At 45.1% G+C, this 15,852-nt stretch overlaps 2 protein-coding genes across 2 annotated transcripts; one reads left to right on the top strand and one right to left on the bottom strand.

The window, feature by feature from the left end:
- The first annotated feature begins 5,278 nt into the window (after window positions 1-5,278).
- On the top strand, window positions 5,279-10,432 carry pdzk1 (PDZ domain containing 1). Its single transcript, XM_067257845.1, has 9 exons — window positions 5,279-5,297; window positions 6,865-7,074; window positions 7,227-7,467; window positions 8,148-8,340; window positions 8,423-8,562; window positions 8,665-8,861; window positions 8,947-9,192; window positions 9,438-9,800; window positions 9,930-10,432. Exons 2-9 carry the CDS (start codon window positions 6,868-6,870, stop codon window positions 9,981-9,983), a joined length of 1,641 nt encoding a protein of 546 aa, XP_067113946.1. The 5' UTR covers window positions 5,279-5,297; window positions 6,865-6,867; the 3' UTR covers window positions 9,984-10,432.
- Window positions 10,433-11,031: 599 nt separating this feature from the next.
- si:ch73-390b10.2 (Golgi pH regulator) lies at window positions 11,032-15,663 on the bottom strand. The gene is made up of 14 exons (XM_067257844.1): window positions 15,418-15,663; window positions 15,176-15,235; window positions 14,942-15,045; window positions 14,641-14,747; window positions 14,233-14,334; window positions 13,840-13,960; window positions 13,206-13,286; window positions 12,986-13,095; window positions 12,785-12,873; window positions 12,587-12,679; window positions 12,102-12,197; window positions 11,675-11,764; window positions 11,433-11,498; window positions 11,032-11,305 (listed from the first exon to the last, which is right to left on the bottom strand). The coding sequence occupies exons 1-14, from the start codon at window positions 15,457-15,459 to the stop codon at window positions 11,099-11,101; spliced, it is 1,368 nt and encodes a 455-aa protein (XP_067113945.1). The 5' UTR covers window positions 15,460-15,663; the 3' UTR covers window positions 11,032-11,098.
- Window positions 15,664-15,852: the final 189 nt, after the last annotated feature.

Here is a 15,852-nt window from a genome sequence, read left to right as displayed (position 1 = left end):
GGAAACCCTGCGCCCGTCTGGTAGGGTGGGATAGGGGACCCCTTACAGAAAAGACTGAGCGTGGAGAGCAAAGCGGCGGGGGTAAATAGGAGAAAGGGGGGGGGGGGGGGGGTTATAGTATTGGCCATATGTCTAGGGGGAGGGGGGGGGGGGGGGAGTGCCAAACGAAGCTATTCTTGGGAAAGAAAGTTATGAATGACGGGTCGATTAAAATGTTACGGGGGCGCCCCCTGGTGGTGAGTAAGAACCCAGTTTGATACACGAAGATATGGATATACGTGATTGTAGCCTGGCTGCCAGCCCAACTTTAGCCTGGCTCTGCCCTCCTACGTACTTCCGCTCAATTTAATTTTTGCTTCTGTACATAGGTCTGGCCATGAGGTACGTAAGTCAGATTTTTGCAGGTTGATTTTCTACCGGCGAATCAGCGAACAGAGGGAGTGGCTGAGAACGATGACGTTGATGTCGTGCGCTAGTTTGTGTTGTAGTTCCGTAATGGCGGCGGAGAAAGATGCGAGCAAAGCCATTCGGTCGTTGTGGCAACGCTGCCGAATATCCAACAGCTAAAGCCGGAGCAAGAACAAGTTTTGCTGAGTTTTGTTGGTGGCCATGATGTTGTGGCCCTCCTCCCCACGAGGTTCGGAACAGTTTGATTTTCCATCTACGGCAGCTAGCTCTGTTACAGTAGTGGTGAAGGAATTGGCTATGGTGAACGCTAGGTATTGGTTATGGCAGATCAGAGTGGCTCTGGGCAGATCCAATAGTTTTAAACTTCAACAGAGTACCCGCCTACAAGGAAGTCGACGCTTGTCAATGGAGCGAGGCCAGACTCTCTGTACAAATGCAATGTACGAGAGTCTGGTTAGGACCAGGCTAGCCCAACTTAGGCTCGCCCACAAAAAAATTGGGTCGGGAAGTTGGGTCTGGGATCGCTCGGTTGGGGAAAAACTATGTCAGAACAAGAGCTGTTCGGACCAATCAAATTGTCAGGGCGGGCTTTATACGACGAAGGACAGATCATCAACAGTAACGTAATCAACCACATCACCAAAGAGCGCTTGGGTTAAATTCGTTTTCAACAAAAAACATACTACGTTGCTCTGATTGGTTGTAGGTCTATCCAATTGAGCGAAGAAGCATTTTTTGTCTGGGTTCGGTTGAAACACGCCCCAAAGCCCAACGGAGCGGTATCAGACTCATATTCTGAGTAGAATTATGAGTATGACAACGTCAGGCTAATGTGATTGACGAAACAGGCTAAATACCAGTGGCGATTTTAGACTCTTTAGGGGTGCTCAAGCACACCATAAAAAGCATCTATTCCTCATTCTCATATTGTATAACATTAAACAGAATACAGAGTGTGCATATTTGTTGTAAACCCTAAATTTAATTAAATAAGAATATCCAAATGAACTACTTAATTTAACTATTGGTTGTCTGTCATGTCTGACATCTCTGATATTGATGTCTGATGTCTATCATTTAATGTCTGGCATCTAATTTGCTTAAACCCAAACACTTGTGTGCTGTATACCCTATTACCCTAGCCGGTCTAAATACAGACCAAATACATAGTTCTCTGCAGGGATAGGCTACATTCCAGATGTGCCGGCTAATGTTGGCTACCATAGAGAATGCTATATGCAGTATGCCAACACACGAAACATTAAATACATCAGATATGTCTGCAAGCAGCGGTGGTTTCCTCCTCAAAATGGGAAAATATACAAAAATGCCTTCCACTGATCGATGAGTTGTTCCTGTTCTTGGTGTACCTGTCGCTGGGTCTGAAGGAGAACATTCATCAGTCCACTGTCAGCAGGATCATCAAAACCTGGTTTAATTTTTTTGTACACCTTACTGGGTGCTGTTCGGATATGGATGTCTCCAGAGGAAATAGGAGCCACAATGCCAAGTGTTTTTGGCAAATACTCAGACACCCAAGTCATTATTGACTGTACAGAGCTGAAATGCCAGATGCCTTCATCTTTACTCTTACAGAGTGATATGTTTTCGCAGTATAAATCCCACACTATGAAAGGAATGACCGGTGTGTCACCACATGGTGCTGTTACATTTGTTTCTTCACTCTATTCTGGTTCTGTCAGTGACAAAGAATTGTTCAAGCAATCTGGCATTATCGGTCTTTTAGATAAAGACATGGCTGTAATGGTGGACAAGGGATTCAGAATCGATGACCTAGTGCCCTGCAAAGTTTACATGCCACCATTTCTGTCCAAAAAAATTGTCTCACGGTGAAGTGCTGGTTACTCAGGACACGTAGAGCGAGCAATAAATGGCGCATCAAAGAAAACAAAACTTTTCGTTATCCCTCTAACCATTGCTGGCAGTATTAACCAGCTTTTTTTGGTAGCCTGCCTTCTAGCAAATTACCAAAACAAGCCACTGGTCAAGGCATGGGCCAATTGAGAGTAAATGCATGACCTATTTTTGTAGGGCGCTGTATTGGCAGCGACCTGAACAGCCAAACCGCTTTGTCAATGGTCACACAGTAATAGGCCTGTTTTTTTATGCCTCACATTCTCGTAATGTTTTTAGTGTTGTTAAATAGATATGTACAGGTTTTGTAGAGTTTGTGTGGGGAATCTTTTTTTTTGCAATAAACTATTATCACTGTGTAACATTTTGAATGACATATTAGTTAATCATCTAAATCAATCAGTGTAACATTATGGTCATGCCAGCCGCGTATTGACATCCTCGCCGGTCTGCGGTCTGATGCGGATGCCCTCTGACGTCATCTGCGGTCTGATACGGATACTTATTGCCATAGCTATATATAAAGACTGGATGTCTTACGGCGAAGTCTAGAACGTCCGCACATGGCAGCCATCTTGCTACAGTCAACTCGCTCACCCATAACATTGTGTTGGTGCTACATGTACTTTTTAAATGACCATAACTTGCTCACTTTTCAACCGATTTTTAAACAGTTTGGTTTGTCAACGTCAGAGATGTCGTTATGCCACTCACTCAAAATGGAGCAAGTTATGGTTATTTAAAAAGTACATGTAGCACCAACACAATGTTATGGGTGAGCGAGTTGACTGTAGCAAGATGGCCGCCATGTGCGGACGTTCGACTCCATTGACCGGCAACATGGACGAGACATCTAGCCTTTACAGGGGCGGTCTTTTCTACAGGCGGTATAGGCGGTCGCCTAGGGCGCCACTCATAGGGGGGCACAAAAAAATGCGCCCAGCAAAAAAAACAGGGCCGGGGTGGGTAAACGAGAATCAGGAGAGTTCCCGGTGGGCCGCTTCACTTTTAGGCCGGTCGAGGATTTTTTTGTTTTTTACATTTGTCACGTTAGTCTATCTTCTCTTAAAGTAGGCTACACGTTCCGCATTCTGACACCTCAGCCTCTGCATGGGTTGTGTCAGGGTTTGAGGGGTAGTTAAGGCGTAGTTAAGGCGGCAGGGGTGACCGGTCACTGTGTTTCATGGCAGCGCTCTTTCTGTCAGCAGCTTTTTCCTTCTCACCACCTGTTCCCTGTTTTTGATCGAGATTCACTGGTAAACAGTAGGGGTCACTTCCTCTATTCTTTCTCAATCTATCCGTCTCTTGCGCATACACGTTAAGTTAATGCATTCTTAGACCATCTCTTTCTCTTTATTTCACAACTCAACAAACACATACACACGCACAAACTTACATACCCTACACATTTTATCTATGTCCGAAGCTGCCCCTGTGCTTCTCTGTCTTGCCAGCTCCAAACCTCGACTTCACACACATTCCATCTCCATATTTTTCTCGGTCTCTCTAATACACATATTCCCTCCCCCTACTCTCCAGTTCTGCTTTATCACACAGTCGAAACAGCTCCAGGACACAAGTGAAGACTTACCAAGAGAGACCTCATAGGATACCTGTCTGTCTCGGAACTGTTTACCCAGAGGACACACACCTGCGCCTCAATCCTGTGTGTGTGTGCGCGTGTATGTTTGTGTAAAAAGTATAGACACCAAGTTGCCTTGAGATTTCACCCTTAGTTAAATGAATGCTTAGCACAGACATATCGGTTCTCATCAGACAGCTTGTCTCTGACCCAGTAAACACACGTCACTAACAACACACACATTCATACAAACACACTCTCGGAAACGTACACGCGCTCAAACAAAGTCATGTTAAAGCAAATACTCTAACACTCATAGCTAATAGTTCTCAAGTACTGACCAAGAGACAAAACCTCTTAATGTTAGCTGAGTAGGTGTACTGAAGTGGGCCATGTATGGAGCTCACATCCAAACATGAAATAAAATGTTATTTACATAGTCCTTTGGCAGGTGCAATTTTTGAGATAGATCAGGTATCGGGGTATGCTATTGTGAGACATTAAAATGGGCATCTTCTTTCCAATAGTTAGCATGGAGGTGTGAGTGTGTGGCTTGAAGAGAAACATTCAACATCTAAACTGAATGCAGGGGTTGGTTTTAGTTTGATTACATGTTGGCAAAAAAAGCATAACATGAAAACAAGGTCTCTGAATTGTGTCTGGGTGCCATGGCTGGCATCTCAGCAAATCTTTGACGCATTCAAACAAAACCAAACTCTATTCTGAGGATGTCCCAAAATGTTTTGTGTGTTTTGACCTGCAAGGCTGCTTGGCCCCCTCACCGCTTCTTGCAGCTATATTTGGGGGCCAAGGAGCGAAGCCACCTTCTGGGTTTCTGCATTTTCTTATTATTGGGGGCTAAACAGCAAAGCTGCAAAACCTTGTCATACAATGAGGTGTGAGAACATGATCAAGTATGCTAAGTATTTTAAGGGATGTGTAAAGAAAAAACTGCTGTGTATATTATTTTGCCTTTGGCATGTTAATTGCATTGTCAGTTAGTGCCAAAGAGCTTTATGATATGTTGTCATACTATGGAGATATTAGCAGTATTTTGGGATTTGTAGTAGAAGTGCAGACCAAACCGTAGTCTACCTATGGACACAACAGAATGACCGGTCAGAGATTTATTTATAAGGAACATCTGGTGTTGATCATTACCACTCTGAACATACACCTTCACTGCCACGAGACACAGTTAAATAACTCAGCCTTTAGGTTCACCTTTGGTCCGTCAAAGTCCTGCAGAGAGAGAAGGAGAGAGAGGTGTGGAAGAGAAAGAGAGGGAGGTGACGGTGAGAGATGGAGAGGGAGGAAAAGTATGAGCATGGAGCGAGAAGTGGGAGGGAGGAAGAAGATAATCTGTGTACTTCTGCGTATGTTTAACAAGCGACCTCCTCCTTTGGGACTAAGACAGAGACGTAAGGCGCTGGTGAGTGAACTTCTGTTATTTTTCCTGCAAAACAATATTACAAAGGCCTTTGCGTGTAACATGTAGCATTATGTATTAACGTCTGTGTTCCATCATGTATCATCAATGCGTCAAGTTTAAGATACACTAGATGGCCCATTCTGTTAGTGGTAATTTGATGGCTACCTTAAATGGTAAACTTATCCATGAGTGCAGGGATTGTTCACAGGCTAGGACAACATTTACTGTGGACTCCTTTTTTTGCTTTCCATGGCCTTTTTTTGGCCATATCAGGTCAATAGTATCGTAGGACTAGCAAAGTGAGACATATCTGAGATTGGTGATATATAGAACATATATAGAGGAAAGAAATAGTTGAGAAAAGTGAAGCCCAGAATATCACAATGGTCTGTGATGTCTACTCTGTACGACACTATAGGGACAATACATTTACATTTAGCAGACGCTCTTATCCAGAGCGACTTACAGTAATTACAGGGACATTCCCCCGAGGCAAGTAGGGTGAAGTGCCTTGCCCAAGGACACAACGTCATTTGGCACGGCCGGGAATCGAACCAGCGACCTTCTGATTACTAGCCCGATTCTTTAACCGCTCAGCCACCTGACTCCCTACAATGTTGTAATCTAGGACACTAGACACATTAGACACAGAGCAGAGTCCAAGATTTCACGATGTCGACTTTGAATTAGTGAACAAATTGTCAACACAGTCTTCTTAAAAACACGAAGAGAAAGATACATTGATTTGTGGTCCAATTGTTCATTACTGGTTATTTATTCGCTGCATCACACTGGGCACTTGCCATGCCCTTGTGTCTCTGTTGATAGAGGAGTACTATAAAGATTGTCATGCTGACATTCTTTATTGGAGGGTCAAAGTTCAGACATTCCTCTTGAGGATGCCTTCGCACCTTCAGTTGGCCATGTAGGCGTTAACCATTAAACTTTCACAGGACCGCTGTCTGCCCAGAGTGTTTGTGTGTTTCTGACCATCAGCACTTTGCTTTGCTCACTAAACATGTCTCATGGATCATCCCATCTGGGAATGTCGCAAGTAGAAGAGACACTGAAAGAGAGCGTTTTAGGATTGATTAATTCACCTACTGTATAATCAGCTGCAGAAACATTTGTTTATCCCAGAATGGAGTCAAACAGTGTCAGGGCTTGGGCTGACCAAGCCCAATTACAGTGTATCACTGATTTGTGATCTGTGTTTATCTTCAACTCTCCACTTGTATCTGAGGTTTATATGGTCAATAAGCCAGATGTTAGGCCAGCCACACCTGTGTGGATGTGGGTCTGTAGAGACGTATCAGTGTGATGATACCAGCCTTGAACACAATTACACGATGAGCTCCTTCTGGTTATACAGCATTGGGCGTCTATGGATAAGATGTGTGTGTTTCTGTCTGTGTGTGAGGGAGGGAGGGAGGGAGGGAGGGAGGGAGGGAGAAAGAGGGAGGGTGTTCTGTACAAGAGTATATGTCCATGTGTGGGGAACAAAAGATAGTGTGTTCTTTTCCATGCCGGTAAGTCTCAGTCTCTGACCCTCCCCTTTGTTGGTCAGGACATGGCCGGGTACAAGCCCAAGGTTATCGCTCTCACCAAGCCTCCAGGACAAAGCTTCGGCTTCTTCTTGAGGGTGGAGCAAGGCGAGGATGGCCACCTGATCCGGAGCCTGGAGATGGGTGGGCCCGCCGAGCTGTCGGGCCTAAGAGACGGAGACCGCGTCCTCCGGGTCAATGGAACCTATGTGGACACGTTGATACACTCCCAGGTGATTATCGGCAGGGAGGGATCCTGATAAGGTCTAGTCTCATGTGGAAATGTAACCCTTGTAGTCCTTGACCTTTTTCCATTACAGCCTCCACTCTCTGTCCTAACCAAATCTGGCTTCGATGTTTGTGTGTGTGTGTTTTGGGGGGCCAGGTGGTGGACATGGTGAAAGAGAGTGGAGTGTCGGTCACTTTCCATGTTCTAGACGCTGACTCCTATCAGAAGGCTAAGGCAGATGGGGTGGACCTGTCAGACCCTCAACCCCGACCTGCTCAGAACCAGAACCAGAGCCAGCCTGCCATGAACGGGGTGGCAGGGCAGACACCCAAGCCCAAACTCTGCTACCTGGTGAAGACCTCAGTGGGTTACGGCTTCTCTCTGCTCTCAGCCAAAAGTAAGGGGGAGAAAAGGAGACGGAGAGGAGAGAGGATGGGGGCTGACTTTATAGTTCCCTAAAACAAGAGTTCACAAATCATATTATCACAGATACAGAGATATCTTTCCAGTTATCTCTGAAGTTGGACTGGGCATGGCAGATAAGAGATTGCACACAACCAAATCAAATCCCTCGATCAAGCAAGGACGAAACCCATTGTCTATGCCAATGCTATTTCTGTCTTAGTTACATGTACGGGTATGAAAATGTCAATGAAGAACTTACAATACATCTCAAACACCATATTTGAACTTTTTCATTTTAGTGGATTTTACAACTCAGCTTACTTGGTGTGTATTGTTGCAGGCAGTATCCATGAAATGTGATCTGTTTGGGTTATTCTTATTGTGCTAGTGCAGACAGATTTGTAAGAGTATACCATTGAGAGTACCATTGAGTACCATTGAAAGTACCATTGAGGACCACTGAAAGTACCATTGAGAAACCAGAAAAGCCTGGCTTGCATACTGTGGCATGTAACCAGATGTAGTGTGTCATCCTGGAATTTTCTGGCATTGGGGGAATATACTAGATCTTTGACGGACATACTATATAAGGTGTAGTATGCCATTTGAGATGCTGGGTCTGTCCAGAGCCTTACCTCTACCATTCTACTTCATCTCCCTCTCTGCTTCTAGCTGAGCCGGGCGTTTTTATGACAGACGTCACACCAGGGGGCGTGGCCGAGAAGGCGGGAGTCACGGTCAGAGACCGTATTGTGGAGATCAATGGAGAAAACTTAGAGAGTGCCACTCATGAAGCCATGGTGGAGAAGATCAAGACAGCCGGCAGCAGCATTCTGTTCCTATTGGTAGGCGAAGACACTGACAGGTACAGTAACAGCTTGCTTATTTTTATCTTCATACAATTGGTGAAATGGATTGATCTGCTTGATTTGTTGATTGATTAACAGGTACTACAAGAACAAACGCATTGCGATAGGGGCAGGACTCGCCACTATCAAGCACCTCCCTCTGAAACCTCGTATTGCTGACTTGACCAAAGGACCTGAGGGCTACGGATACTTCCTTACAGTGGAGCCAAAAATGAAAGGTGTGTATGAATGTGTGTGTGAGAGTGCATGTGTGTATTGTGTAGATATTTCAACAATAGATAGAAAAACATATTGTTTAATGTCCCCTGTTTGTTGTTCAGGCCACTACATCAAGGACATAGATAGAGGAAGTCCAGCAGAGAGGGCTGGACTTAAAGAGATGGACAGGCTGGTTGCTGTGGAGGGACAACAAGTTGACAGTTGCAGCCATGAGCAGGTGGTGGAGACGATTAAGAAATGCGGAAACAAGAGCTGCCTCCTAGTGGTAGATGCCGAAACTGACAGAATGTACAAGCTGGTGAGTTAGCTGAATCCATTCTCAGCATGCTAGCAATTTGGATGTTTGTGCATATCCAGGACTGATATGACACCGTTCTCCATAGGGGGGCGTGTCCCCTCTCCTCTTCTGGGAAGAGTCGAGGGAGTCCCTCCTACCACCCAGCTACCCAGACGCACTCACTATGCCCACCCCTGCCAGAGCGCCTTCCCCTGCCACCGTCGTTGTGATCCCAGCAGTGGTAGAGAAGGCGGAGGTGAAGCCTAAACTGTGCAGGATGGAGAAGACCTCAGCTGGATATGGTTTCCACCTGAATGGGATCCAGGGAGTCGGTGGACAGTACATAAAAGAGGTATGACAGACCTGGGACACACACAGACACAGAGAGAGGAGAGAGGAGACAGAGAGAGAGACAGAGAAAGAGAGAGAGACAGAGACCCAACCCAACTTTCTCAGGTTACTCATAACAGCAACAGACACGATAACTAGCATACTCGTGTGGGAAAGTGCATAATCAATCTCAGTCCTGCTGTAAGATAAAAGGCAGTAATGAAGGAGGCATGTACTGTCCATAGCTCATTGGTTGCTGTGTGTCAGGTGGTGCCTGGTGGAACAGCCGATAGGGCGGGCCTAGAGGATGAAGACCTGGTGATCGAGGTCAACGGCGTGAACGTGGAGAGAAGCGACCACGAGGAGGTGGTGGAACTGATCAAGACGAGTGGCAGCGTCCTTGAGCTCCTGGTGGCTGACAAGAAAACCTACGACCAGCTGAAAGCCCGTGACCTGGCCATCTCTTCCCAGTTCCCTGCTCCTGCCTCCACACCCCCCCCGGCCTCCTCACCCTCTCCAGCCGCGCCTGCTTCTCCTCCCTCCCCCAGCCCTAACACCCGGGAGGTCCGAGAAGAGGAGGACACGAAAGCAGCTCGACCAGACACTCCGCCAGTGCAGACACGTGAAAGGGTGAGAGGGAGATGCTCCAAAGATTCTTCATATCCCTCTCTAATGTTTGTAGAGCTTGTTTACAGTGCTGTGTCGTCACATCTACAAGTTGCCGTTTTGACCACGGTGCTCTTACTGTCCCTCTCTCAGACTGTGTCAGTGTCATCCTCCTCCTCCGATGACAGCATTGATGAGAGACTCTGAGGAGTACCACCAATGATTATCCACTTCCTGACCTGATCCTCCAATCATCAAAGCACCCTGCACGTCATACCCATGCGGACATACAATCTCTACTTTGCACTCCACTTTACTTTTGATACACTGTACTTAATCTTCTGACACGACAGTCCACCCACAGATACAGAAGATGGTGAAGATGCAAGGGATCCTGACTGATCTCGCTCACTGCCAAATGCACGTATATTTATTAATGCATATGAAAGCATAATGCATAGATCATGTTGATCAGTGTCTAAACCTGTGACCAATGTAATCATTAACGCTCATATGAGGTTTTATAGATGAAACTGCACCAAATTTTTGTCACATAATCTCAAGATTGACTCACTTTACGGAGATGACCTGGAGCCCACTCTCCTCCAACTCATTTATACCTAAACTCAAATTAAAGTATATGTATCTTAGCAAAATGTGTACTTTATTATATTAATCATCATTCCATTATCTGTGTTCCTGATACCTTGTCTCTCCTAATGATGCATCATACACAGCACATTACAACACAACTCAAGAATGACCACACATAGTTTATTCAGTAACCATCCCACCAGTGTGACAGTACTGTTTTAGTGACATAGGCACACACTAACACATATAGCAGCCGTAATATAGTAAAGGTACGTGCGTGTGCATGTGTGCGTATACATTTGTTCCTGGGGGGCTGTGATCAGCTTGACATATCAATGCAAGGAGACTGATCTCCGGCCAACAAGATAACAGCCCAATGACACACTCATTGATCCTCTGAACCTTCAAGTGCTTGCAAATAGTTAAGTGACGATATCAAATGGTTTCACTGGAGAGTCATTCCAGTCCTTCCCACTCCACAGTCTAATCTAACCCTGTTCTTCAATGAGGGAGTTCCACCTCTACCTGAAAGCCGTTCACCTGACTAATCACTAGGTTTCCTGATTCAGGAAGTACAGGCCAAGATACATTCTCTCTCCTCTGTTTTGCCTCCTCTCCTCTCCCCCCCCCCCTCCCCCCCCCCCCCCTCCCCCCCCCCCCCCTCCCCCAGTTCTGGACATATCCTCTCCTGGGTAAAAAGTCACAAATTGCAGTCAGGAGCCGTGGAGTCAGAGGCTCATGTGCTTCTCGGGGGCCTGCTTGTGGGCAAGGTAGAGGAAGAGGATGCTCGAGAGGGCGCTGACAAGGAAGATGACGTCAAACCAGCGATGGTAGAAGTTGAACTGGAGCTCTCCCAGGACCTCAGTGACGATGGAGCGGTATTCCAGGGGCATGCTCATACGCATGAGTAGCACGGACGACACAAAATACATCCCCTATCACACAGAAGTAGGTGGGAACAACAGGGAGGATCAATTAGAAGAAAAAGAACTGCTAGTTTTCACCTGCTGTATTAATGTGTTCTGTTCAATAAATGTGAGCGTAGAGCACATGCATTCTCACCATAATCTGGGCCAGGACCAACACTATGACATTGGAGGACTTGCTGCTGGATATGGCATAGAAGAACTATAGAAAAAGGAAAAAAGAGAGCTCTGCTAAGTACTCGGTGGGCACATCTTAGCCACAGACTTGTCAGTTGAAGACAGTATTTTTCCTACGATGTACACTGACCAAGCACTGCAAACTAGGAAGGAAGTGACACATGGGTGAGCAGCAAGCAGAGCTACGAGGGGATGTGGTACCTTGGTGAGGGTGATGAGGAGGCCTCTGATGGAGGTGACGATGATGATGCCAACAAGAATGAAGGAGATATGCTGGGACCAAAACTTCACCTTAAGTAGAGAAGAGGAGTTTGCATACAGAGTTAACATAACACACAGACAAAAACAACAAGGATAGCATTACCGCACTTAGTCTCATAAAAGATTCAAGATAAACGATTTAAGAAAGCACTGAATGTCTGAGATGTAATAGGTCTATCAAATCATTAACCCTGTCAGGAGAGATTGAACACTGATTGGGTAAGGTTTTACTGCAGAGACTTCAATACCCTGATAAGGATTCCCTTTTTATAACACTCGCTGGTTGTCACACATGTGCACGCATTAAACCAAAGCATTACATCATCACTGCATGGCTATGTGTGCGTCCATGAGTGTGTGAGCTCACATCAAACTGGATGCCCAGGTAGTTGACCGTGATCTCGATTCCTCTGGTCACTGGATCAGTCTTCCCCACGCGGTCAAACACAATGTTGATGGTGGCCTGTGAGGGACAGAGAGTGGGCACTGTGACTGTGAGGGACAGAGAGTGGGCACTGTGACTGTGAGGGACAGAGAGTGGGCACTGTGACTGTGAGGGACAGAGAGTGGGCACTGTGACTGTGAGGGACAGAGAGTGGGCACTGTGACTGTTTAGAAACCATGAGGTGGTTCTGATTGTGGTCAATAAATCTGACACCATACATACATTTAAACACTATAGATTTGAACTGGACTGTTTCCATGTTCCACAATGGACGACAGTATGGAAGTAGGTTCAGTCAGGCCTTCAGTACAGACGTTGCTAGTAATCCAGTTAGACCTGAGTGAATGTCTTGATGTCTACAGACTCTGTACCACAGACACTTTGCCTACTTGTGGTGCCAGTCTCACCATGAATATCTTCCAAACGCAGTAGATGGAAAAGAAGTATCCCAGGAAGTTAAAGTACTTTCCCTGGAAGGTCTTGGAGTATTCTATACGCTCCTGTAAAAGAGGAGAGATGGAGAAAACCAGCTCAAACATGGGCTCCTGATGGGAGGCATCTAATTCTATACCTGTATCGTGTGTGTGTGTGTGTGTATGTGTTACCTTGGTGGACTGCAGGTCCACTGTCTCTAGGAAGAGCTGTCTACTCAGCTCCTCCAGAGCATCTACCTCCTGCTGGATCAGAGACAAGTCTGGAAGGTCAAGGAACACATACACGATACACCCACACATGATTCCCTCACGGGCGATACACTCACAGGCGATACACTCACACACGATATATCTCACGCGTGTGAAGGATACTCTCACTGCCTGATGGTGACGAGGTGACACTCTTGATCATGCCCCAGAATCCTGTCTGTTTGTTCTGGTCCTCCCCTCGCTGGTACATCTGCCTCCGTGTCATGGCAATGCTATACACAAAAAAACATAATTATTTTATATTTATCACACACACTTGAGCGTACACACGCACACACGCATTTAAAGAGGACTATCTCAGGCCGCCTCTCCAGTGTCTCACCGTTTCTTTTTGCTGACGATCATGTCCATAGTCTGCAGCAGTCTCCTCTCCAGCGCTAGAATGTCACTGTCGGTCACATTCCTTCAGGGGGAGCACAGTCCAGACATCACTATACCTTACCACAACTGACAATCTGGAACATGATGTATGGCTTCACCCTCTAGACTGTATACATCAGTGCAAGCAGGGTCTCAGGTAGTGTAGATAGGGCTCACCAAAGGGAATAGTGTACTTGTCACAATATTACATTATCAGCTATTTGTACAATATGGACATGACCTTGGTAAGTTTTGTCTACCTCCATATTGCCCGTTGTCTTCACAGAGATATCATTTTTTTGTGTATTTTATTTATTGATGTTTGTTGTCTGTTCATTTGGTTAATTGCTCTTTGAAAGGGTGTGCTTGCTTTATAATGCTATTACATTGTCATTATATCAGTGCCATAAAATGGTCATAAAATAACAATCATATAATTGATTGTAATTATTTATGGGACAGGCCTATGTAATAGATTTTAGCATGTAAAAATAAGCTCTAAAGTGAGGCATGGTAGTGTAGCAATAATTGGTGGTGTCACTTGGAGGAAGGACATGTATGAGCATTGTGGGCATTGTAGTACTGAGGGGTTTCACCTGAGGAAGTAGGACATGTAGGTGTAAGGGCAGTTGACGGCACCAAAGCCAGACAGCAGTGCCATGAGGGTGACCCCAATGACTCCAACACGACTAATCAGCTGCTCTATGGACAGGATACCTGGAGGAAACCAATGTAGCCAGAAAGAAAAAGTCCAGGATTAAAAAAAGGCATTCATGTAACTCTGCACCTGTCTGTGATGCAGCATTTTGCCTTTTCTGTGGTTGTTGATATAATAGTCAACAATAACAGGAAGCCATCCACTTTTTTACAGCCCAGAAGTCTGCTTACTAATTTAATTTGCCACATTCCTGTGATTCAGACAGCTGAGGTTACAAGGAAGAGAGGAAGAGGCTGGAGAAGAACGGATGCATTGGTGTCGCTCCACTCACCATGTTTGGGGCTGAGGATGGGGAAAGGATCCCCCAACTTCCAGAAGAAGTACATGAAGGTGAACCAGACCACACAAGCAAAAAGCAGCTTCTGTCTCTGCACTGCAACATTCACAACACAGTCAAATTATGAAAAGAGAATAGACCAAAAAGTAAACAATAGAGTATGTACAACTCCCATCTGAATTCAAAAGCACATGAAAGTACTATATTATGGTACTATGTGCAGTATTCAAAGTCATGTTCGAGATCAACGACTTAAATGTCTAAAACACAGGCTAGTAATCAAGTTTCATTTGTAGAAGGCTAGATGGGCTGTCATAATTCTATAGCCTGGCAAGTTTGTTATAAGTGGCTAATAAGTATTAAGTAAGTAACACTTAATAAGTAAGTAATAAGTCCACTCACACAGGCGTATGTTGCTGACGACAAAATAGCCAATGTAAAAAGGCACTACGAAGATCAGCACAAGGAGGATTACATACAAGTTCAACTTCCAGTGGAAATACCTGGAACTGGGGGTTACAGAAATGGTCAGTAACAGCATAAAGAGGATACATTTTACATTGGTTGAGCATGGTGACATCCTAATGACAGCTATGGGCACAATGCAATGCCAGATTCTGCATTATCAGCAAACACACTTCACTGAGGGTAACATAAAGTCAGTGTGAATGAAGACGTTAATCAAAAAGAAGCCACTTCTTACCTACTGCACAAGGCACCCAGTATTTCAAAGATGATGAGCTCAAACATTGTGCAGGAGAAAGCGAATGTGATCGAGAAGACAACTTGGACAACATACTGGCGCACCTGGGATCAAAACAAGATCCGCAAAAGGGCAGGAAGTGATTATGCGGATCATGCGGATCTATCTATGTAGCACTTAGTGCTACAACAAAGACTTAGCTACAGGAATTTAATTAGTATTGCTAACCCGCACCTCATAATCCTTGAACAGCTGTCGCATGAAGAAAAGCCACCCAAAGCCAAAGAAAAACACCTGTCACCAACAAGAGAGGACAATCGGTTAGCTAGCTGGCTATAAATACAGTATACGAGCAAAATCTTTTTAATCGCTAAATTCCTCAAATCACGCAGGTCTCCTTAAAATGCTAACTTATTTCCAAATTATAAATATGTACAAGTGTGTTTTGGGTCCTAAGTGACTAGCTGTGTAGCTACCTGAGAGGTGAACATGATCACTGAGTCCACGAGAAACGACATACTGTTGTCTGATCATAAACCACCACCTAGTATATATTCAAGCAGGTGACTTCTGTTCCCAGTTTTAAAATGGAACTTTAGTTCATGATCAAATGGTAAATTCAGTATAAACGTTAAATAGGTGCTATTTTGCTGAAAATATCATTTTAAGAAGCCGATTCCCATTCTTCTGCTGAGCTGTGAACTTTCGACTAGTATAATTCATCTACGTCATCTTCTTTTTCTTCTTTGACTTTGACTGGTGGATCATAACGAAATTCAAGATGCATGCACCGCCACCTACTGTGCAGGAGACGAATTTCCAAAAAGGGGAAGACTCGTCAAAACAAACGCTCCCGAGTGGTGAACGAATCGTTTATGTTTGCTATACCGAGCCCATGCAAGTCCCGTGAA

The sequence above is a fragment of the Osmerus mordax genome, chromosome 2 (assembly GCF_038355195.1).
Source record: "Osmerus mordax isolate fOsmMor3 chromosome 2, fOsmMor3.pri, whole genome shotgun sequence".
In the NCBI taxonomy this organism is placed as follows: Eukaryota; Metazoa; Chordata; class Actinopteri; order Osmeriformes; family Osmeridae; genus Osmerus; species Osmerus mordax.
The sequence above is the reverse complement of the archived record's forward strand: the minus strand, read 5'-3'. Positions and strand labels throughout refer to the sequence as shown.

Coding starts and splice junctions, on each gene's coding strand:
- pdzk1 (XM_067257845.1), top strand. CDS start 6,868: ATGGCCGGGTACAAGCCCAAGGTTATCGCTCTCACCAAGCCTCCAGGA. Junction 8,341..8,422: donor GTAGGCGAAGACACTGACAG/GTACAGTAACAG, acceptor ATTGATTAACAG/GTACTACAAGAACAAACGCA. Junction 9,801..9,929: donor CAGTGCAGACACGTGAAAGG/GTGAGAGGGAGA, acceptor TCCCTCTCTCAG/ACTGTGTCAGTGTCATCCTC.
- si:ch73-390b10.2 (XM_067257844.1), bottom strand. CDS start 15,459: ATGTCGTTTCTCGTGGACTCAGTGATCATGTTCACCTCTCAG. Junction 15,046..15,175: donor AGCTGTTCAAGGATTATGAG/GTGCGGGTTAGC, acceptor TTTTGATCCCAG/GTGCGCCAGTATGTTGTCCA. Junction 12,874..12,985: donor GTCACCATCAGGCAGTGAGA/GTATCCTTCACA, acceptor TTGACCTTCCAG/ACTTGTCTCTGATCCAGCAG.